Source organism: Gymnoscopelus microlampas (assembly GCF_963454915.1).
Source record: "Gymnoscopelus microlampas genome assembly, chromosome: 2".
NCBI lineage: Eukaryota > Metazoa > Chordata > Actinopteri > Myctophiformes > Myctophidae > Gymnoscopelus > Gymnoscopelus microlampas.
In genome coordinates this window covers 46,914,247-46,939,686 of record NC_139939.1, presented here as the reverse complement: position 1 = coordinate 46,939,686, position 25,440 = coordinate 46,914,247, and the positions used below count along the sequence as shown (strand labels likewise).

The window sequence follows — 25,440 nt, the reverse complement described above, 5'->3', positions numbered from 1 at the left end:
TGCCAGGCTAGTCTTTTCACTCAGGTCTGATGATATTACCTCCTGTGCATTAATGCTCAGCTATAGGCTTCAAAGTGAGATGGTAATAATGTGACAGATTCAGATTCAATTTTCCATCTAAATGTCCACCAATGTCTTGCCGAAGAACAAATCCCTGCCAGGTGCAGGGGTGCAGTTTTGTGGCTGACCTTACACTCTGACAGGAGAAAACACTTCCTCCTCAAAGGAGTGTCACCCATTTTTTTCCACAGATCGGCTATTTTTGGCCAAGAGATCTGGTGCAGAAAAAACGGTCCAAGTACAGTTATAATGTTTTTTTTACAAAGAATAAAGGGTTTAAGTGGTTGATGTTATATCATCATTAAAGTCTTAGTGTTTTGGCCCGGACCACTAGTGTAGCAGTCGGGGCACCTAGGCTTCAAAGTAGCCTGACAGCGCGTCGCGGGTTCGAGTCCCGATCCACGGCCTTTGCTGCATGTCACTCCCCATCTCTCTCCCCATTTCCTGTCAGCCTACCATCCTGTCAATAAAGCCATAAAAGCCCCAAAAAAGAATCGTAAAAAAAAGAATCGCCCACTTGTAATATCCCGATGGCCTACCAGTGCCATTATAGATACCACACTTAAGAGTCTCATATCGCTCATTGGAACGGCTCAGACAGCTCGTTGAAACTAACCGGTGACTAATAAGAGTTTAAAGGTCAGCTGGGAAGATAAAGGCTTCACCAGCGCACTCGGCATCGGCGTCGTCCTCCTCTTCTTCAGGAATATTCTCAGGCTCCCATGTGAAAACATCCGAAGTGTCTGTGAATGAACCAGATCTGGACCGCTGCAGCCCCCAGGGACACAAAGCATCGCGTCTGCCTAGGGGCAAGTTGCCATTGGACTCTTCGTCATGCTGCATGGGCATGCTGTCTACAGGCACAAAGACTTCTTCAGTGGAGAGACGCTGTTGTTGCGTCCCTGCGACTTCATCTTTTCCACCGTTGGGAACATCAGTCTTGCTTTCTGTCGAGTTTGGTGCAGCCTCAGATTCCCAAGGACAAACATTTGCTTTAGTGCCGTCCTCCTGATGTCCCGGTGATGTGCCGTCTTGCATTTTGAGAGTGTTTGGCTCCTCCGCTTCCCACGGACAAACATTTGCCGAAGCGCCATCTTGCTTTTTGAGACTTTTAGGCTCCTCCGCTTCCCACGGACAAACATTTGCCTGAGCGCCGTCTTGCTTTTTGAGACTTTTCGTCTCCGCCGTTTCCCACGGACAAGCGTCTTCCCGTGGGCCGGGTTGCATTGTGGCAGCTTTAGGCTCATCTGTCTCCCACGGACAAACATCTGGCTTTTTTATAGTCTCTGGTTCTGCTGTTTCCCAAGGACAAATGTTTGCTTTCTCTGGTTCTGGTTCTCCAGTTTCCCAAGGACAAACGTTTGCTTTAGCTGTGTCTTGCATTTTGATTGTATCTGTGCTTCTGGAGGTTGGCATTTTCTTTGGTTCTGGTTCTCCAGTTTCCCAAGGACAAACGTCTCCTTTAGCTGTGTCTTGCATTTTGAGAGTATCTGTGCTTCTGGAGGCTGCCATTTTCGCTGGTTCTGGTTCTCCAGTTTCCCAAGGACAAACGTCTCCTTTAGCTGTGTCTTGCATTTTGAGAGTATCTGTGCTTCTGGAGGCTGCCATTTTCGCTGGTTCTGGTTCTCCAGTTTCCCAAGGACAAATGTTTGCTTTCTCTGGTTCTGGTTCTCCAGTTTCCCAAGGACAAACGTCTCCTTTAGCTGTGTCTTGCATTTTGAGTGTATCTGTGCTTCTGGAGGCTGCCATTTTCGCTGGTTCTGGTTCTCCAGTTTCCCAAGGACAAACGTTTTCTTTAGCCGTGTCCTGCGATTTGATTGTATCTGTGCTTCTGGAGGCTGCCATTTTAGCTGGTTCTGGTTCTCCAGTTTCCCAAGGACAAACGTTTTCTTTAGCTGTGTCTTGCGTTTTGATTGTATCTGTGCTTCTGGAGGCTGCCATTTTTGCTGGTTCTGGTTCTCCAGTTTCCCAAGGACAAACGTTTTCTTTAGTGTCTTGAATTTTGATTGTGTCTGTGCTTCTGGAGGCTGACATTTTCTCTGGTGCTGGTTCTCCAGTTTCCCAAGGACAAACGTCTGCCTTGACGCCACTGTCTTGTCCTTTTGTCTGTTCCAGTGCTATTGACACAATCTGAGGAACCACCGTTTTGTCAGGCTGCTCTGTGTCCCAAGGACAAATGTTTACTCTGGGGATGTCGTTATCCGCTGTAGGTGCGGATATATCCCATGGACAAATATCTACCTTTATGGTAGTGGACCCATGTATAGTTGATTCTATGGATGGCTCTGCCTCTTCCCATGGGCAAACGTCTGTCACGATTTTAGGCGGTTCAGGGAACTCCCATGGACAACTGTCTGCTGACTTGCCTGGTTGTTGAGTTGACACATTAGATTGAACAGTCTCCTGTCGTAAGTGAGCCATCTGTGATCCCTTGGTCTCTGAAGGGTTCACATTTTGATATATAGCCTCACTGCCTTCCACCTCCCATGGGCAAACATTAGCAGCTACACTATCTTGTTTCACTGAAAGCTGTTTTGCTTCGCCAGATTCCCAGGGACAAACATCGGTTGCTGCATGCAATGACTGCTTCCTCTGTTGTAGTAGCTCTTTGGATACTGGGATTGTTGAAGCTGCAGGAATATCCTGTGTGTCCCATGGGCACAAGTCAGCACGACCACTCTCCTGTCTTTTCACAGTATTCGCGTCCTGTGATTCCCAGGGACATACACCAGCACGCTCCTCTGTTTCCTCTACCTCCCAAGGGCAGACATTAGCTTTACCGCTGGGACTCGGTGGTGCATCCCATGGACACACATTTGCTTGAGAAATACTAACAGCGGGTGCAAGCCGACCACTGCCTATCCTGTGGGTAGAAGGAGTTCTAGAGGTGGTACCTCCAAAACTGGCATTACTATGATTACTGTTTTGCCTTGATGCCGTGTGGGGTCTTGGGCTTCTATCTGAAGAATCAGTAGATGACAGTCTTCTGATTGCATTTTGTTTCGTAAGCAATGGTTTCCCATCAGTTGAAGTGATACTTTTTCTCTGTAGCCACCCCTTTTCCACACTTGGATTTCGACTAGGCGTGGGGGACTTAGACGTTGTGGAAGCAGTTCTCTCTCTCGTCACACCCTCGTGGCTCTTTTGAGAAATAGAGTCATCCTTTACATTTGCACCGCCTTCCTTGGGTTTCTCCTTAGGCTTTACATCCAGAGAGAATGCTTTCACTGAGAGCCACTTTTGAGTGGTGGTTTTTAAGGAGAGACCACGCGCCTTGGGCAACGCTATTTTTGGCAACGGAGAAACTGGTGCACTCGCAGGGGCTGGAGCCTGGGGTGGGGGGGCCTCGCTTTCTACAGGCTTTGGTGGTGGTGGTGGTGGTACATATTCCCAAGGACATATCAGTTGAGCTCCCAAGTCTACACTTTTTGCATCCTCTCCTGGTGAGGAAGCATTGGTCACAATCTTCTGGTTCATGTCGTCTCCCATGTCCCAAGGGCAAACATCACCCTTGTCAATTGACTGTGATGCCTGGATGGCACCTGTCGTCTGGTAATTGATGTTGGCCTCTGGCCTGGACTTTGTCACCAATGAGCCTGTTCTGTTCTGTGGTATATCAACCTTAGGGGGGGGTACTATGTCCACCAATGAGTGGGTAGATTTAAGACTCAAGGACTTCTGAATTTTGTAGTGATCAGGATGCAAGAGATTGTTATCAATGGTCAGATTTTGTGCACTGAGAGACTTGGGGACCCCTGGTGGGATGTCCAAGGAGTCTGTCATCGATCGTTGAGAATTTCTTTTGGTGATTGCCTTCAACATAGAGTCACGCAAAGAAGGGGTTCTCTCCACAACAGGGTTTCCCTCCACAACATGGTCATGGTCACTTTGGGATTTATGCACTGATCCACTAGAATCCCTGTAATTGATACTAATGGCTGAACCCCTCCTAGAAGTTTCAGTATAATGAACACTTCGCCCTTCACGACTGCCACTGCACTGTCGGCTCAAGGGCGCAGCGATGCTTTTAATTATGGACAAGCATCGAGAGCCTCGCGTCTTCGACAGGTGAGGGTTGTTAGATGTCATCTTCTTGGTCTTGTTGACCTCGAGCTGGGAGTATAGTTTCTTCAGCTCATCCTGGCGCAGACGAAGAGGGGAGAAAATGTACGGAGGGATTAGGGAAAAGGTAGAAGTATTCAGGAGAAGAGAATGTGGGCAATCGTATGTAAATGGAAAGTTTAAAGACAGGTTTGGAGTTTTGAAGGTTAGCATAGTTAGGGGATGAGAAAGGGATATGGGGTGGAGAAAACATATAGGTCATAAAATGCATTCATACAAAAAAAAATGAACCACTTAAACCCCATATGGGTAACCGGAGTCCCTCAGGGCTCAATACTAGTGTATTACTTTTTTTGTATTTCTTTATTTTCTGTTATTGGGGGAAAGCTTTCGCTGAAAATAGCCGACCGACAAGCTCACAACGCCGTTGTGAGCTTGTCGGTCGGCTATTTTCAAAGAAAGCTTTCCCCACAATACCGATGATGGGGTTTAAGTGGTTGATATATAGTCATTATTTAGTACCTGAAATTATGGTATATTTATTTAATTTTACCAGTTTTTTATTTCAGAACTTCCTTTGGGGAATTGTGTTGTGAATGCAAATTGATGGCATGGCTCAAAGGGGGAGGGGGGGACGGTTGGAGATGTTACCCGAATATCATCTGGGTCCAAACTGTTGCCACTATAAGCAGAGCAGAAGCTGTTGTTGAAATAGGAGCCATTGCGGCGCAGGTCCACTTCATCCTCATACACCTCTGCTGCTATCTCCTCTCTCTTTGGCCTGGACACATGAAGAAACTACAGAATACACAGACACGGATAACATTATGTAAACATGCTGCTATCTCCTCTCTCTTTGGCTTGGACACATGAAGAAACTACAGAATACACAGACACAAATAACATTATGTAAACATGCTGCTATCTCCTCTCTCTTTGGCCTGGACACATGAAGAAACTACAGTATACACAGACACAAATAACATATATCTTTAGCCTCATAGCATTATTGCTTAACTCACATTTCACATTTTTAAGGTTTTCAGGAGAGACAAAAAACAAAACAAAACACTTTCTGCCTAAGTCACCTACATGACTTGGGCAGAAAGTAAAAAACTAATTTTGCCTAAGTCATGTTTATCTGCCTTTATTTATATCTGCCTAACTCTACTCTCCTAACACTGCTGATTGATCCTGCCTTATTGCCAATGTTCTCAGCCTATCAGAATGCTTTTTTATATTAAAAAGTCAGTTAAAAAGTCCTAAGTCATTTTGGAATGTAACAAGCATTCTGATTGGCTTCTTACTACTTTTACGACGTGGCTCTGCAGGAGTCTAGCCTTATAGATGATCTGAGGATGTTTGTCTGTCTGTCACTGGACTGATTAATGAATTCCTGGCAGTCAATATTAAAAGTATTTTTTCCCTGTAATTCATGGAATTATTTTGAAATCACGGCCCATAAAAATGGGTCCCGACCCACTGTTTGGGAAACACTGTCATCACAACTGACTTCACAACTGACGTCACAGAGCCACATGATTAAAACACATTTTTAATATGTGCCATTATTCATTCATAATTTCTGGTATCTACACACCTGACACGTGCACAATACTCATACAGTGACTTTCTTGTCAGGTAGACAGATTAAAAATCTCAAAATACCTTGGGAACGAAGAGAAGGGCAAGGGTCACACTAATGGTGATATGTGTGTGTGTAAAATATAGCAACAACGTCCAGTCAGGGTGAAGAGAAGGTAAGAAGAACCTGAAGGAGACAGAACAAACTTCAACATCAATGCATTTATATTTGTGTTTAGCCCATTGATTACAGGTCATGTATACTTTACCTTACTGAGAGAAATGACTGCAAAGCAGAACACTCCAGCTTTAATAAAAAGTCTTAAGGTGCACTGCTCAGCAATGTCATGAAAGTAAGGAAATATAAATAATGTGAACATTCATTGTGTGCTATTTCCTTACTTTCATACTAAAGCATTATGTGGTTATATTTAACTTTTTTAATGGGTACAGTATACAGTAGATAAAGATTGTTTCTAGAGAAATGATTGTTTTACAAACAAAATTCAAATGTCCATAACTTCTACAGGGTGACATTAAAGGGATAGTTCACCCCAAAAAAAGAATCGAATCGATTAGATCAAAGAGTCTCCTTTGTGTCTCCTACCAAAACCACTGCTGGTCATCAAATTATTGGCTCAGGAATGCGACAAAAACAAAAAAATATCCATGAATCCAAGCCTCCATGGGGTGACTAATCGATAGAAAAAAAAGTCATTTTGGGGGTGAACTATCCCTTTAATCCAGGTGCAATCAGAACAGAGATAAAGCTACTGCTGGCTGGCTGCTTACCGTAGAAGGTGAAACATGGAGGAGATCAGTAGCTCATTGTGGACGGCAAAGCCCATGTATCGAGGCTCGTGGAAGGCTGAAGGGACTGGCTTGACAGCGTTGCACAGGGAGCTGCCCCAGCACAGCAAAAGTAACTCAGCTGTGGCACAAAGAAAGGACAGACACCATTTATCAAATGGTATGGAAAAAGACAAAGTCATGAGGGGTATACAAGACAATACACAAAATCATGGAACAAAGTATAATAGCATGTTAAGTGGGCATTACACAACAATACATACTTTTTCATGCCTGAGCATGATTCCCTTTTCATCAGCAGAGTTCATTTCTCTATACTTGAAACTTTACAGTATTCTACTGAATGACGAGTTGAAACGCTATTTGTAACTTAAACCAGTGGTTCTCAACCTTTTGAGGACGTGGCCCCCTAAAATAATCGTATAATTGTAGGGGTTGAGGCAATACCTTTGACTCAGTTCCACAGATAAAAGTATAATATTTGCCTCTGAGATGTAGTGAAGTAGAAGTAAAAACTCCAGTAAAGTAAAAACACCTCAAAATTGTACTTGAGTAAATGTACTCAGTTACTTTAGACCACTGGCAACAGTGCTAACCATGGATGGACCCATTGTACCCATTGTAGGTCATACACATGTTAAACATAATCTAAATGTATTATGACACAAAGTCTCAGCTTAGTTTCCTAAGAGTTCATGTGTCAGCCACTCACCCACAGCCATCATGTCGTCCCAGCGGTCCACGTAACAGGAGAGGAAACCCTGGCCATCTGACGTGGTGGATGTGACGAACACCGGGATGTTTCGCTCACGGTTCTGCAGAACGCACACCGTCCACGCACACAGGAACCAGATGACCGTCACCAGCATCACTCCCAGCATCCTCAGCAGATGTATGCTGGACATGTACGGCACCCGTTGAGCCGTGCGTGAGAGGAACACCCTCAGCACCCTGCGGAGACACAAGAATCTATCAGCTTTTGATCAACATGGGGCACAGACAGACAGACAGACAGATAAAGAGACAGACTATTGATCCCGCGGGGGGAAATCAGTCGCCAAGAGGCAGCACAGCAGTTAGAGTTACAGGTAACAGTGTTGAGCTTTTTTTGTGTTTTATCGTTTTGACGAATATGTACAATTATATGTTCATACATGTATGCATTTTTACAATAAAAACATCAATCAATCAGTCTATCAATTAATCAATCAATGAGAGGAGTGCCTTCAGAATTAGCATAAAGGTTTGATAAAAAGATGCACAGAGGAAAAAACATATCATTGGATGAATTAATGATGAAAAACAAGTACAATATTTAATATTAATATCATATGACAAACTTAATTGACTGACCGGTACAATTTCAGCGTCACTGTCCCATACACAATAGAGAAGCCCAACATTCGCATCCAGCGAAGGAGGATACACCGGAAAGTACTGGGTTTGAAGTATAAAATGAACACCTTAGAAGGGAAAGAGAGACATTTGTCAAACGAGGAAATGAGAACATTTATACACCCTTGCAATGAACAGGACAGCTTACAGATCATTCCCTCCATTTTTCATGAACATCTGCTCATCTGTTCTCAAGTTATTGTCTACCAAACAAACACACATCCCATTGGGGAGGTCTAATGATTATTCCCACCAAGCTTCATGAAAATCCACCCACCCCATTCTCGATTTTGACATTGAACTTGATTGGGATCTTGACGTTTTCAACCCAATAATGTCTTCGGGCAGCCTACTGACCATTCCCTCCAAGTTGAATGAAAGCCCATTCGTTCACTAGTAAACTCAAGCACAAACAGACAGGTCTGATTACAATATCCTGCTACACATTGCTACCCGCTCAGTGGCCTTGTGGTTAGACCGTCTGCCCGGAGACTGGCAGGTTGGGGTTCAGTACCCTGGTAGGGTCATACTAAAGACTATAAAAATGGGACCCAATGCCTTCCTGCTTGGCGCTCAGCATAGAGGGTTGGATTTGGGGGTAAGTCCCTGAGAGATACTAGCGTCATATCCGGGGGGTGTGCTTGTACATCATGGCCGGGGGATGTACTGGTACTTGAGCCCTGCAGGCCCGTCGGGACCCGACCAGGGCCCAGCCCGGCCCGCCAATACGGGCCGGGCTGGGGTCGTTTCTGTATTTGACCATCTGGCCCAGGGCCAGGCTCACAGACCCCCATTATATTAATAAGGTAAACATTTTGCGTAGTGAATTTCACCCTAGATCATTGTGGGCATGTCTCAGCACGTGCGCTAGGATAGCCTCCTAGCCTGTAGCATGTTGCACGCTGCAAGTAGTAGTCACATGACAACAATACCACACACACAGCACAGCAGCGCACACACCAGAAGCCACACACAGTTGAACGATGGACAGCCAGAAGATAAAGGAGAAGTTGTCTCGCGCTGCTTTATTTTGGCGTGCAATTTAACGCATGCCATGAACGCACCTTAATAGCTACCTAATATTTGTGGTTACGTTTAATAAAACTACAACTACAAGTGCTTTTTATGTGTGATGTGTGTGTTCTTGACTTCGCATGTGTGTGTTCTTGACTTCGACTTGCGCAAACCAGTGAAAGCGCACGCTCAAAAATAATTAATAAATAATAATAAATAAATAAAAAGGTGTCGGGCTTCGGGCTGTGCTCGAGTAATTATAATTACTTGAGTAAAGTATAATGTTCCAATGAAAAAGGACATACAGAATGTGTACAGTGTAATTTTTAAACGACAGTATGCATCATCAATCCAAAAGAAGATGTCCATGTGATTTTGTTTAGATCAAGAGACCTGATAACTAGAAAGGTGAGTAACCCCAGTGAGATGAGAGGGTATACAGTACCCCCACGCAACCTTTCATCTGGCCTTTACCGTACAAAGCACCTCACATTTTCACCGGCTAAAATATTTTCACTTTGTTGTGCATGTGTTTTCTATGCCCTGGTTTTGACGCATCCCTTACCCAATAATTTGATGACCGGGTGTATTATCGGTGGGAGACTCAAAGAGTCTCCTCTGTGTCTCCTACCGGATACATTAGCATCTTTCCTCCGATAATCAAATTATTGGCTCAGGAATGCAACAAAAACAAAAAAAATCTCCATGAATTCAATGCTTCATGGGGTGTGTAATTGATAGAAAATAAGTTATTTTTTGGGTGAACTACTCCTTTAAACAGTTAACTAGGTCTACTAGCCAGCTGTGAACACGAGAGCTGTGATGAGGTTCCTGGCTCATGCCCATGCCTGCCTTCAATAAATCACCCCCAGTGTTTATAATTAATAATAAGATGTGTGAGAGAAGAGAGAGGCGAACAGAGCGTTAACATGTGAATGCATCAAATCCATCGAACGGAATGCCAAGCTGCTTCATTACATGAATGTGATTGATGACCTCCAAGACCTCCTGCACACCATAAGCACCAGTATCAGCAGACCTGCGGGCAACCTCAATCAATCCTTTTAGATAGATGGAAGAAAATTGATGACCGGCTTTCGCAAACGGCTCTGTGATTGGTATAATGAATCTGTGGATTGATTCTCACATTTAACCAATGACATGTTATGAAAGCAATGGCTTGTCCTATACCCGGCACCACCACCCCCCATCACCACACAGATAGCCTACCCTTAAGCAGTGGTGTAAAGTATATGTACTAAAGTACTGTACTTAAGTACAATTTTGAGATATTTTTACTTTACTGGAGTATTTCCAATTTTCAGTACTTTTAAGTAAGAAATGTGAGTATACTTTTTCCACCACTGGCCATACGAATGGTATTCCCCTTTAAGCCCATTCGTACTTCGTTCGAAAATAGCCGACGTACAAGCTCCCAACGCGACGCGCCCGCGCCCACTACGTGAGCTTGTAGGTCGGCTATTTCTCGGCGCGCGACACCGTCCTGCGACAGAGCATAGACGTGGCTTTTACACACACAACCACACAAACCCAACCACCCGAACCACTCCCAGCTCTCTCTAAACCATCCATTATGATTTAATAATCCCTGGCACTGTGCAGTGATCTGAAAAGAGCTCTAATCTCATACGCTCACTCACTCACTCACTTAAAGCCTAGATTTATACTTTGTTGTACGACGGTTTCCGTGCACCGAAAATAGTCTACGCGCTCAACAGGGAGCTTGTAGATCTGCTATTTTCGGTAGTATAAATTAAGCATTACTCACTTACTCACCGGGAAGTAGAGCAGCAGTGCGCCGAAAAGGATGGTCTCCAACAGAATCAGACCCGAAGCCCGTATCCTCTTTGGAAAACAAGGTGAAGGGGTTGGTGGGTGGGGGGGGGGGGTTAATTGAGGTTAGAGATTGTGGAAAAAAACAGTTAGACAGACAGACAGACAGACAGACAGACAGAGGGAGTGGAACAGACAATAGAGAGGACAGAGAATAGATATTGACATTAGAATCATCGTTGCAATTATGTGACTATGTTACTTATTCATTATCAGCATAATTGCTTTACGCACCACTAGTTCCTCAAGGTAAATGATTGATAGTTAGCAAACAAACAGTCCCTTACAGTTCTGTAAATCTGATTAGGTTCTATTTGTACAACTCGTGCACACTCTAGTTCCAGAGATTAAAAAAAAAAAGTTTGATCAAATGAGGGTCCACGGCCTAATTATTATCAAACTAGGGGTTCTTGAAAATACACACTGAATTATACTTGATGGCAATTTAACCTCTTTTGAATTGGGGTGAGAGATCAGACACAAAGTGTGTTTAAGTGCTATTTGAGCATTTGTGCTATATTTTATTTGTGCTAATATTGTATTGATCATGATGAGTATAAGCAGACACTCGGTTCTCAGCAGCGGAGGCTTTAATGTGAAATAAATCACATTGATCAAACGGGTACAAAATGTCTTTAAAACGGAAAACAAGTGGAAGCTTTGCCTTCAGTGTTAGAGGAAAGGCTCTAGGTTTCACCCTGCAATCTGATCATGTGCAAATGTGACATTTTGGCCTGAGGGTGACACTTGAGGAAAGGCTTGCTCAAATGGTCAATCAATCCTCCAGGAAGGCCGTGGAGTCACCAAAAGCGGTACTGTAGGTTCCACCATGCAAGCTGACATATCTTCTGGGCTAGTGGAACTTATGACCTGGGTCACAATAGTGACACTAGAGGAAAGGTCATGGGGTCACCAAAATCAGTAGGGGCCATCCTCTACCAGTAGATTTTGAGATTATCTTGGTTGTAAAGTGTTGGACAGACGAATGGATGGACCAACTAACTGATCAAACTCTCCTTTGAACCCCGCCACTAGCAGGGTTAAAAAAAAGCTGTGATATTATTAGCTATTAGCATTACATCTTCCTATTCATATAAAAGCAATTTTGTTTATTTTGAGTCTTAATGAAAGCTTGTTATTTATATCGTATCGTTCTTGTTTAGTTGCTGAGGAGAGACTTCCCAGCATACCTTGTGGTGTGCTTAAATGTAGGTTATTGTTCTGTTATTGTGTGTGTTGCATTGGGTTATTGTGATAATACCCATGATTTATGTCGACCACATTAACCCTGGTGTCCCTACTTTGGCATGGGATTTCCATCGGCCATTACAATAATTATGAATGAATAATGATTTTTTTTACAACAATCTATCTCACCTAACCCTGGTCCCATAACACCGGTGAGGCAGTATGTTTGCTAGGGTTATGGTTAGTGTTAATTGGTTTAGAAAGACTGCTGGGCTTTTCTGTTGCAAGGACTTTTCAATGGTCTGCAATGCATTTCTAAACCAAGATGATCGCTGTAAACATTTGAAATAACTATGGTATTGACTGAAGCTGAAAACTGATTATTTGTTGAGTGTAAAATGAAGCATTCGTTCATTTCAGTGAATGACCCTGCTCTGCTGTCGATAGCATTTCAAGAAGATAAGGAGAGACCTTCACACTAAAATGACTGAACAGATAAGAGTTCTGATGATGCAGTGGTTTGGCATATAGTATAAAATAAAGTCTACTGCACATGAGGAATACGTTTCGAAGAAGCTAGTGCCTATGAAACAACTTGGTTGTTCTTGCAGCTACTTACAACATGTGAACACCCCAATATTTATGATAATGACAAAAAAATCAAACCCAGTGTGAAGTGAGCGGTGTGGTCATCACAGTGATGGAAGCTCACTTAAAAAAAAAGTGTTTTTTTTAAGTGCACAGTCCTATTTATAGGTTATTCATTTCATCATGTGTCTCACTAGCCAATCACAGTGCTGAATAGAGTCAGCCAATAGAGTCAGCCAATCACAGTACAGCTAGGGGTGTACTAATGTAGAGGGGTGTGCTATTATGAGCCAATCACAGTACAGCGAAGGGTGTACTAATGAGGTGTCCCAACCCCAATTATAGGAGCGGCTACACCACTCAAAGAATACTGTATGGGCAATATTAGGCCGGCTCTGGGTCGATTGCCTAGATTGTAACCCTCTATAACACTTTGTTTGATTGATTGATTGATTTACTTTATTAGACAGAAATGCAAACAGCATGGGTACGGTCATACATTTGGGCTAAAAGGATAACACAAAAAAGTCCTGAGGATTTGTTTCCATTGTGGTCCTGTATTCAATTCATCAACATAGCATAAAAAATAGCACTAAAATACAATATCATCAACAAATATAAAACACTGTATGTACAGAGTAGAAAGGGGGGGGCGGGGGGTCTACTGCATATGGTGACCTTGAATAGCCAAAAACACCTCACTCACCTTACTTTGACGGTGTTGATAGGCCGCCAGCATGCTGAGGAACACCAGGATCATGAAGAAGCCCTGGATGACCATCATCCAGACTCTGAGGAACCTGTTCTGCTGCACCAAGCAGGGGGAGCCGTCCTCGCAGCTTTTACAGCCGGGCCAGCAAGGGAGGCAGACGGGCATGAGTGGGTAACAGATGTTGCTGCCACCAGCTCCACTGCCAGTGGCATTGGCACCGTTCCTAGAACCTGCACATATATACGTGGAAATGCATGTACACGTTCATGTACTAATGTACTGTATATGTTGGGCGGCTTCACCACTTTTCAAAGAAAAGTGGCGACTTAAAGTAGTCCTTTAATGGCTATGTGGACTGTAACATCCTCTCAGGAATAACAGATGGCTTAACTGGCTTACACCTCTGATAAATGTGCACAAGAGAATGTAGATTGACACGATAATGACCATTTTAAGGACGGAAGGCCCTACTGTATATCTATTTTTAACAGGCATGATGAAAGATTATACTGGCATGAGTTTAGTGTTAAAGTGGATTTTCTTTTAACACAATATAATATTATGGTTATAGCCTATTCAACAAAAAATCTGATTGGTAGATAGAAAACATAGTATTTGGAAGTTTAATTTTTTTTCAAACATAACCAATATACAGTACTAGTCTAAAAGCCCCAAATGCTGTGCAGCTCCTTATATTAGGCTATCAGAGTATGAGAACTCTCGTGCAAAGTTGACATTTTGACACCAATATCAGTAAGGTACTAAGGTTCGTTCTCCAGGGAGCTATTCACTTGCAATTAGCTTTTTAGATATCTTGTGTGGACATAATGGAGGCACTATTGAGGAAATGCCATGGGATCATCATGGTTTCATCCTCTGTGGAGCGTGAAAGTATACAGTACATCAAATTCCATAACAATCCAGACAGCATTGGTTTTGAGACACTGTACAGTAGCTTGTTTGGGACCATGGGGCCATTAGCGGGGATAAAAATAATGTAGCATTATTGAATAAAGTTTAGTCCTTCCTTATATCTTCTATCATGAGCAGAGTCAGTCAACGTGTCTCCACAGCTATAGTTTTAGTTACGCCAATTTCCTTGTGTCAACATTATGACACATATGGTGCACTTATTTTTTCTGTTTGTGTTGATCGAGCTACCTATTTGTTACGTTTTGTATCACTGATTGGGCCTTAAAAGCAACAATTAAAGATGATAAGATAAATCAACAACCACGGCTGAATTCTGGCCGCTCTGTTAGAAAGAAATTTCTCCTCTGTGCTTTGGGGCGGTTTGTATTCATTCTATGGACAGGTGTTTGTGTTGGCTTACCTGTGTCCGTTGTAGGGCTATAATATCCCATTTTGCAACGGCAGCAATACTGGCCCAATCGAAACCCTCCGCCTGGACGGGGCACACACTGCACAAAATAGGAAATATATTTAGTACAGGTATATCTTTGACCCTGTGCTGTTTTCACATCCTCTATATGAAAGGAAAAACACCTAGAACATCTCTTAATCAAGATAAATGATTATAATTCATTGATTCCTGAATGCAGACTTGTTATAGGAAAGGCCCCTCTTTCAAACTTTGCCCACTGAAGTAAGTTGAGTTGTTCTGTGGCCAGAGCAGGCGCAGAAATCCCGGGGGGGACGGGGGGGCTTTAGATTGGACCCCCCCAAGTCATTTAGAATAATACAAATAAATGTTAAAATATATATTTTTTAAAATAATAAATCAGTAAAATCAGGCAAAAATATGAATTAAATAAAATAACCCTAACCCTAGAAATAAAGTAACCAAAAACCGAAAAGAAACTAACAAAATCCGCCCAAAAAAATGCAAAAAAAGAAAATTTGGCGGCCGCACGCGAACCTCAAGCCAGATTTCCGCCCCTGGGCCAGAGCTCTGCCAGCTGTGGTAAACTATTGTCTGTAGCTCTGCAGTGTGAAATTGAATGTGTGCAGTGGTGGAAGAAGTAGGCCTACTGACATTTTCTAATGAAGTAAAAGAATCAATACCACAATGTAGAAATACTCTGTTACAAGGAAAAGTCTGGTGTTCAAAATTTACTTGAGTATTGGCATGTTTTGCAATAATTTAAAAAATCTACAAAGTAATTAGTAACTCAAATAATTGTAGTGGAGTAAAAAGTATAATATTTGCCTCTGAGAGGAGTAGAAGTAAAAGTATTGAAAATTGGAGATACTCCAGTAAATGCTGGTGTCATTATTCATTCAGATCTGAATTTTAACTCCCACATCAAATCTATAACAAAATCAACCTGTTCATCTTAAACATATAGTAAGAATTAGAGGCTACATGTCTAAGAAAATTTATTCTAATTCATGCTTTCATTTCTAGTAGGTTAGACTTTTCTCAGGCCTTCCCAAAAAATCTCTTGCCAAAGTTAATTCAGAATGCTGGTGCCACAGTTTTAACAGCCGATCATAGAATTGACTTCAAAATACTGTTTCTTCTCTACAAATCACTTCATAATTTAAGGCCTAAAACGCGTCTCTGACTTGCTCCCACACTATGAACCTTCTAGACATCTTAGCTTGTCAGGGACCGGTCTGTTAACCGTTCGAAACAGGCTAACCTCCACCGTTGCCCGTTGACTCCAAAAAAATGTTTTTCTGGTTCTTGTTTTTATTGAATTTCATGGCTTAGATCATATTTTAGCTTTGTACAATAATATATTTTTCTTTATCTATTTATTTTTGTTCTTTTTTTTATTGTCTATTTCATGTGAATCACTTTGAATTGCCTCTGTGTATGAGAAATGCTTCATAAATAAAATGGCCTTGCCCAATCTGCAGTCCTTAATTTACCTGGATACTGTAACTAACCCTGTGGTGCTAGCTTCTACAGTCTGTCAGTCTGCACACACACGCACTCACGTGTGCACGCAAACGCACACGGGCGCTCTCACACACACACACACACACACACACACACACACACACACACACACACACACACACACACACACACACACACACACACACACACACACACACACACAAATGCATGCACACATGGATACTCTGTTAATCTAAGTTAAAAGCTAAATGGATGCATAATGCCTCAACCCAGAGCATAATCCTTTTTTCCCCCTCAAAATCCTGTATCCGCGTGCGTGTGTGCATACGCACGCGCGTGCGCGCACACACACACACACACACACACACACACACACACACACACACACACACACACACACACACACACACACAGTGCAAAGTGCAAAGACATATATAGGCCTACAGTATATATACGGTATAATATATGCATAAACATCCCCACATCAAATGGTAAAATATCTAATGGTATGTGGAAGCGGTCCAATATTAATGTGCTATACTATGGATTATATGTAGCCATAGCATAATTCTCTTCAGAGAAACATAAATTCAACGCATAATCATCTGTTTTATATTTAACTTTAAAGCTATCCCCTTTGTGGCCAAATGCCACAACAGAAACCCATCATATGCATTACAGCTTCCAAAACCTGTCATTTTGTATGACAGTACTGAGTCTGCTCTTTATTTTTAATCTGTTGTTTTGCATGTTTAAAAGATGTTTTAAAACATGTTTTACATAGGACAATAGAGATAATGAGATAAGAATCAGATTTAAAATGGGAAAGTTGCCATTTAATGGGTTTTACCCAGGCGCTCTCTTGACCAAAATTTAACTACAGTGTAATTTGCACTTTTTGTTGTTGTGTAGAAACATGATTGAATGATGATTGTGAATTCACTCACTTTGGAGGTGAATAACATTAAAGTAATGGCCCCTTTCCATTGCATAGTCCCAGCTCAGCACGCCACAGCTCTACCTACATGTTTGCCTTTCCATCACTTATTTTGTGCCCATTCTGCCGAAGTTTCCTAGTAGGGCTAAGCCAAAACAAACAAAGACAAACCATGACCCTTAAAGACATGCTGAAATGAAAAATATGTTTTTCACACCTTTAGAGCATATCCGTGGTCATAATATGGACATACTTAACAATAGATGGAATTTCTTTTAAACAAAATATTTTTTTTAGTCCCTAAAAAGCCATAGTCTTAATCTTCCTGTCAAACGAAAACATACGTGATGACATAGATAGACTTATGAATATAATTGAATCTTGATTTCATTCACCTGTTTGATTCCCATAGGCCTACTGTGTACAGCTCACGTTCCTTCAAACACACCTGATTTTACAGAGCTACTCAGTTTTGAATCTCAGTCAAGATGACGTCAAGATGGTGTATTACTCATTTTAAACTTCATCAGCACACTAAAATATGTATCTGAAAACATTTTAGGTTAGAAATAAGCAATGTTGGCCTGGGCCGCTGGCGTAGCAGTCCAGGCACCTAGGCTCAGTGTAGCCTGACAGCGTGTCGCGGGTTCGAATCCAGATCCCGACAGCCCGACTACCATAAAGTTAAAAAATAAGGTCACTACCCATATCTCGCTCCCCATTTCCTGTCAGCCTACTGTCCTATCAATACAGGTATAAAAGCCACACGTGCCTTCTCTCTCTCCCTTGGGCAGACGAGCGGCAGGCTACAAACACTAGCCCTCTGCCGCACACAGCTGCAGTGAGTGAGATTGCAGCATTCCATTGCCCGAAGGGATAGGAGTAGGACCTTCTGATTCTGCTTGAGACCAGGTTGATACAACATTTCAGACTGAAACTTCAAAATAAAATGACAAAAAAAGCGATTTCACGACGACTTTACAGATAATTTATGCTTGGAGCGACAAGTGTCAAGCAATGCATCGCACTATGTGTCTCACAACGTTCTGAGATTTGAGCATTGATACTGTCTGTGACGGGTCAGAAATAATTGAATATTTAATTATATTAAAAACTATATTTAAAAAATACCCTTTTTTTGCAGTTCTCACAGATCCCTGTAGGACAGCATCTCCATGATGAAGTTCACCATATGGCGATCTGGAATTGTCCTCAGCAGTTTCAGATGGAGTCTGCAGTGCCAGACGGTGTCATACTGTATGCGCCTGTCAGGTCCAGGAACACTACCCCAGCTTTCTCTTTGGCCCGAAAGCTGTCTTTTGACTTTTTTTGTCTTATGCCATGACGTCCTGCAGAGTTCTTGTCTGCTCTAGGGAAGCGGCCGTTCTCGATGGCATCTGCTGTCACCGGACATGTGGGGGGCATTGTTTTTCTGCCAGTCAGCTGGTCGATGGTCTGCCACGCCTTGCGGCTGGAGTGGATGAAGTCTACTGACTCGACGACTTCAGTTACCAGCCCGGGGATATAGCTCTCATTGTAGCCTCGTGGGATGGTCTTCTTTGCTGCCCCTAAGAGGACGTCGCAGTAGGCAGTGTACGCAGTGCCCACATCAGCAGAATCTGGGTCCGGGACTGGGAGACAGACTGATGTTCTTTCTGTCTCTGCTGTACTGTATGCCTAAAGTTCCATCTCCTGACAGGCTTGCCACTGGCTGCACCAGAGAAGGGACCTGGACGATGGATGGTCGGTGGTGGGCTCGGGGGAACCTACGCAGCCCTCACATCTAAAGCTCGGGACGCTATGCGGCCCTCATATCTACATCGCACCGCCGATCCGACTCATGACGACACGTTTTTATTTTTTTTGTCTGATGTCTTGATGATACGGTTTGTTTGGGTCTGATGTCATGCTATCACAGTCAGCATGACACAGGATGTCCCTGTGTGCAGCAATAAATGGAATATTGTCTTCAAATCAAATCAAATCATTTATATAGCTAATTTTCAACGACCAAGGTCAAACCAAAGTGCTGAACAAGAACAAGTCAAAAACAGGCAAACAGAGCAGAAGAAAAACAAATTTAAGCTAAAGAAAATAATTAAAGGAAAGCAAACAAGTTAACCAGATCACAACAAGAATGAAATAAAACAGCATATCAAAGTGTACAGACAGTATCAAGGTATACACAGGAAGGGTATGGTCAAGCAGCATTAAAGGCCATGGAGAAGAAATGGGTCTATAAAGGGATAGTTCACCCCCCAAAAAAATATTAAGCCAATAATTTGATGATCAGCAGCGGTTCCGGTAGGAGACACAAAGAGTCTCCTTTGAGTCTCCTACCGGAACCGCTGCCTACCGGTCCACTGGTCATCAGATTATTGGCTTAGGAATGTGACAAAAACAAAGAAATATCTATTAATTTAAGTCTCCATGGGGTGACTAATCGATAGAAAAAAAGTTTTTTTTTTTTAATGAACTATCCCTATAATAAAGATTTAAAAACCTCCAAGGACTGAGCAGAGCGAATGTGAAGAGGAGCAGCCCGTTTTGGGCTTTAAAAACAAACAATAACATTTAGAAAACAGTTCTAAAACTGACAGGGAACCAGTGGAGCGAGGCAAGGACCGGTGTGATGTGATCGCGCTTTTCCTTGCCAGTATAGAGGAGGCGAGTGGCAGCATTTTGAATGAGCTGCAGACGCCTGAGCGCAGATTGATCAATGCCTACATACAGAGCATTGCAATAATCAAGCCGCGAAGAGATGAAGGCATGGACGTCCATGCCTTCTTCCACCCTCCATCCAGGTCAGGTGGAGGTAGATGGGCCTTTATCCTGGCCAGCAGCCTTATTAGTTGGAAAAATCTGGCTTTAACCACAGAACTAATCTGCTTTGTCAAAACTTGAATTTGCAATCAAAAGTCACACCAAGGTTTTTGACAGTCAGAGAACCATCCTATTCCTGTCATGATGCCGTGGGGTAGAAAGTGTACGCATCGCATTTTTGTTGAAAATATGTCGCAGAAAAATAACAGTGATAAATATAGTGTAGTAACAGTGCAGTAAAATGTGACTTCAACCTACTGGGAATTTCTGCTCTATTATTGGAATACACTGAACGTTTGTGCTATCTGTACACCAAAGTATGTGCAGAGCTAAGAAAAGACAAATAAAGCATTTACCGACCCTTGCTTCTATAATAATTAAAGGTAGGGTAAGTGATTTTCTTTGGCTAAAATAAGTGTTAAATACCTCTATATTCTGATAGTACTCATTGTTATAGAGTGGTTGTTCAGTAACAGGTGTCTCCACGTCTCTCTAGCTCTTTAGTAAACAGAAAATACATTTTCAGGTCGGGATACCAATTTTATCCAATCAGAATACAGAACTCAGTAAGGATACAGATTAAACAAGTGAAATTGGAAGTGATGACACAAATAAATGAGCAGACAAAATTGGAACTACATCGCTATCAAAATGAAGCTGATAAATCTGTACTATCTCCTGATTGGCTGAAATTTTGTCACCTACCTGAAAATGTATTTTCTGTTTATTAAAGAGCTGGAGAGACAGGGAGACCCATGTGACTGAACAAACACTCTATAGCAATGATTACTATCAGAATACAGAGCTTTAACCTTTTAATATAAAGCTTTTTGTTTTAATATAAAGCTTTTTGTTTTAACCAAAAAATATCACTTACCCTACATTTAATATGTCAATAAAAATGGAATCACAGAACACAGACAGAGCAATGTTCGTAACCTCACATGCTTGTCACAAAGCCAGATGTTTTGAGTCAACCATAAGCCAGGTAAAACAGGAAGGGACAGAGGGTGGAATGGGGATTTTGGACTGCATTTCTCTTGTGTTTTACGGTGACCTATGAGAGCAGCGCATGAGGGGGAAGTATGTCAACAACACGGCTGGATTATCGTCTTAATCCAGCAGATCATCCTGCAGGCCGCCATGCAGCCCAGCCATCTTTAAATAGAAGGATGAGATGAGAGGTGGAGGATTGGTCCTGCCCAGACAAATGAGTCTTTTTGTGACTATAAAGCCTGATTTATATTTTGTTGTGTGACAGAGACAGACATTCAGAACATACTATAGTATAGGCCTAGATTGTTTGTTGAGAGGTCGAACACAGTTCAGAGAGCACTGACATGAGGCTAATACTTGCTCGATGATAAATACATTGTTTTCACCAAAATATATATGACTTGTTTACGTTGAGCGACACACTTGTTTAATGCATTGTTTAAAGGCAGTCAGGCTAAACTGGAGAGAGGGATGAAGCTGAAGGCTTTTTTTCTCAGAGGAGAGAAAGGTAATATGAATTGAGTGGAAAAAAACTAAGTGACCATTCTAGATAATTGGACAAGGCAGTCTATTTTGAAAGGCTGTTCACAGTTTAGTGTATTTACATGACGATGGTCTACCAAAGACTACCATCTGAAACGTACTGTTTTGGATAAAAGCTGTATCTGTGGCTTATGGAAATGCGTTTGCCTTGCAAAAAACGGTTTTCCCCTGCCTATTCTTTTCTCCAGTGTACCCACAGTTTATTCTAGACAAAATGTGTCCATATTTCACTGCCAGGGTAACAAATGTGTTTGTACACCTCTGTCCATATAGTAGACTTTCTTCCTCTTTCTTGGAATTTAAAATTATTCATCTGTTGTCTTCAGTATACAACATCACCTAACTGTCATAAATGTTACTGCACGTAAACATACCATTAATCTCAGAGACAGAGGAAAGTGCAAAAATGACTCCAAAGGACCCCCCACCCTCATCCCACGTCTTTGGTCTGTAACTTATTTTTGTTGATGTATACTTAGATTTTTTCACCTTTATCAGAAACTATGTTGAGTGTCAATTTAATTAAATTTCATAGCTAAATTAGCTATTCAAGTGCCACTTTTCTTGTCCTTGGCCTGAATCCCTGCCTGCCCCCTAAAAGGTATGTCCCCAGTTCTGCAAACAACAGAAATGTCTTTCAGGATAATATTCTATTTATCCTAGAGAAGGAATCTATTATTTATCATCATTTTATGCCACCCCTTCTGCAGGCTTGCCAGTATATGGCTAGCTGGGGGATCCATAAGCTGATCCCATTCTTTTTGCATCAATATGCTAATGAGTTTCCAGTGGACACTTCCTTAGTAATAATAATAATAATAATAATAATAATAATAATCTTTATTTATAGAGCACCTTTCAGACATAAATGCAGTTCAAAGTGCTTTACATTCAGGTAAAAAAAAAAACAAGTTAAACAAAACAATAAGTTAAAATCTTAGTGCCAAAAAGAAACCCGGTATCAGCTATTTGTCAAGAGTATTGATGTGTGATATCAAACCCAAATATTAAAAAATAATAATTGTCTCTTTAAACAAAAATGTTTTCCCGGTTCAATTTCCCACTCTCTCAAACTGGGGAACTGGTTTACATAATGGTCTCTAACCACTGTAGGCCATGCATAGTTAGTTACAGGCAGATAGGCAGATACAGGTGTAGTTTACCTCCATGCTGGTTCGGTTGCATTGGTGTTGGTTGGTGAACCAACCAGGTCCCTTGGCACACTGGTCCACATCAAATCCCTGAATGTTAACATCCACACGAATCACCCCCCTAAAATAGAAGAACACGCACACGCACACGCACACACACACACGCACACGCACACGCACACGCACACGCACACGCACACGCACACACGTGCACGCACGCACGCATGCACACAAGAACAAGTCTTTTACACAGTGCTTTTTAAACCATTAAAAGCACACAAAACCCCAAACATCTCAATTTAAGTAAAGCTGCTTTAAAGCCCCAACAGACTGGAATCATCCTTTACCCAGTCAGGTACCCTGAAGCTCCACATTTCCTCTAGAATAATTTACATGACCTTCAAGTTGCTCCTTTTCAAATGTCAGACTTCAGCTAGCTCTGTTTATTCAATCACAGCTCTCAATCCAAATGCTTAGAAAAGCATCTCAAAGTAGCAAACACCGGACTGCTTAAAAAAAAAAAAAAAAAGTCACAATGGTAGTCTGGATCTGAAGAATTTGGTAAACATGCAGAATGTTATGAATGTCATTAAACCCTTTGGCCTACAGTCAAATTAACTTGATAGTCACATTTACAACCAGCTTTTGTTTTTAAATCATTGGCAAGCTTTAAAGGGTCATGAAACTGTCTAAGTTGATCATGCTGAAGTTTTATTGCTGATATGAATATATGTGATTTTCTTATATATATATGTTTATTCTCTCGTTTTTGTAAAAAAAAACATATTTAGGATGATCTTAAAACACCTGTCATCCATCTATTACTGACAACATCCTTAATATGAGAGGGCTGGAAGTCCTGACTTGAACTCAGGTACTCAGTACAACAGTATCAGAAGCTGACCTTTTTTCACCTTTAAGCCTTTAGTGACATCATCCGCACAAGACAGACAGAGGTGTATAACAGGGTCCTGACCTGAACTCTGGCGTGAGGTCGGGCTTCAAGCCGTAGAAGGAAGTGGAGAGAGTGAGCATCCATCGGGGAAGGAAACGGCCACCCTTGCATTCCAGGAAGGGGGCATTACCCCATCGCACCCCACTCCGATTGGTCACGTAGCTGTCACCCTGCCCCCATTTGGGCGTGTCTAAGGTGGTGAGGTCATTGAGGAGCACCCGTTTGGACAAGGCAGCCATGGGCTCGTTGAATCTGAAGCCGCTGAACCAGCTGTCGTCGGGGGCAGGCGCTGGAGGATGCAGGCTCTTCCAAGCCCTGGACAGGTCCTGCAACAGGATGCTCTGAACCTTAGGGGCGAGGTTCCTGGAGGCACGGAGCACCAGTGAGGGCACTTGGGCTGCCGGGTCGGCGTCGAAGGTGAGCAACGCGTGTCCGATGAGGAGGTCGGCCTCGAGGAGAGCGCGGACCAGGGCATGGTACCACTCCATGTCTTCCCTCACGGTGCTTTCCCGCAGGTCACTGGCCTGGAAGATCATGTTCAGGAAGTTGGCTGTGTTGGCCAGGGCATTCATGGCCGGCTGTAGAGGGGCGTAGAAGCTCTCCGGCAAGGGTCCACTCAGCTCTGGTGGGCTGTACGCCCGAGAGCACTCCCCCAGTTCCAGAACGGAGGGATCTCCGCTGGCTAAATAGGTCTCGGCCGGCGTCCAGTCATCCTCTGGGGCCTCTGAAGGTGTTGGCTCAATCTCTGGTGGCTCTGGGCTAGAGGAGCTCTCTGGGGTCCCTGCTGTGGCATTGAATAAAGAGTTTGTGCGGTTGATTGCCTCGGCTGTGCCTGTTCCTGCAAAGGCGCTGGGGGTCACCTGTGCATGGGGTAACCGAGGGAGCAAAAGGAGAAGCAAAACCAGCTGCATTCTGTAATCCGCTCTCTGAGGGTTGCCACTGACAGCCCTGTCTTTCATTGGCTCTCTTAACCCCTAGGTTGATATCCTCATCATCAACAACAACATTTCCACAGAACCTTGGAAATGCTTAGCCTCCCCTCTCTACAGCCTCTTTTCCATCTTGTCTCTCTCTCCAGCACTGGTCACGCAGGCTGAGGGTGCTGCAGCAGCAGGTGTCTGGGATGATGTGTGTGGTAGCCTGGTAGGTTTGCAGTGCGCTCACACACCGGGTGCACGCCTCCATCCGTGCATCATACAGCCACACGTAGAAACCCTCCTACAAATGCGCGCGTTATTAATCCGTCAGTGGGAGGGAGACGCGGGGGTGAAGGCAATCCCCTCTCCAGCATCTCTGCAGTCCGTCTCATGCTAGTTAGTGCGTTCCTGTTTCCCCAGTGACCATCGACTGTGATAGTTGCTTGGCGAACAGTGCCTGACTAAAGCTGATCGATATATATTAAAAAAAAGAGCCACAAAAGGGGAAAGAAGAGAAACTGTGTGTCTCCAGACAGAATTGCCCACAAAAGAAATGAAGGAGTAAAAAAAAAAAAACACAAACTGAAGGGGTGCGCATGCGGGACGCGGAGGAGAGGGAGAATCCCCAAAGTTGAGGGATTCCGTGGGAGGCGCTGACTCTCACAGGAGAAACACGTCGAGGTACAGAAGTACTCCCGCTACTTTCTTATCTAGGCTCTCTTTTTCCAGCACATCTCTCCCACTCTTCTGTCTCTCCACTCAGTCAGAAGCTTCTCCACAAAGCGCCTCTCACTCACTGACGGAGTGACGGCGTCTAGCCCTGCTGTTCAGCCCTCTCCCTCCCACTCAATCTCCCTCTCTCTTTCCCTCCCTCCCTTTCCTCTCATACACCTCCCCCCCCCCCCCCCCCCACCTGCCTCCCACGGTCTTTCCCCTTCAATTCCCTTCCCATCCCTCCCTCCCTCTTTCCCTCGTACCTATTCATTCTGAGGATGAGAGGTGATGAGAGTGCCACATCTGT

General features: G+C 43.1%; 1 protein-coding gene across 1 annotated transcript; it reads right to left on the bottom strand.

Annotated features, from left to right (window-relative positions):
* Positions 1-1,337: 1,337 nt before the first annotated feature.
* Positions 1,338-24,687, bottom strand: gpr179 (G protein-coupled receptor 179; the record flags this gene model as incomplete). The annotated part of the gene is made up of 14 exons (XM_084071657.1): positions 1,338-2,177; positions 3,484-3,695; positions 4,047-4,200; positions 4,774-4,920; positions 5,791-5,893; positions 6,499-6,637; positions 7,229-7,467; positions 7,870-7,979; positions 10,723-10,791; positions 13,262-13,497; positions 14,601-14,688; positions 22,560-22,668; positions 23,524-24,362; positions 24,550-24,687. The coding sequence occupies 14 exons, from the start codon at positions 24,685-24,687 to the stop codon at positions 1,338-1,340; spliced, it is 3,423 nt and encodes a 1,140-aa protein (XP_083927783.1).
* Between the last annotated feature and the right edge of the window lie 753 nt (positions 24,688-25,440).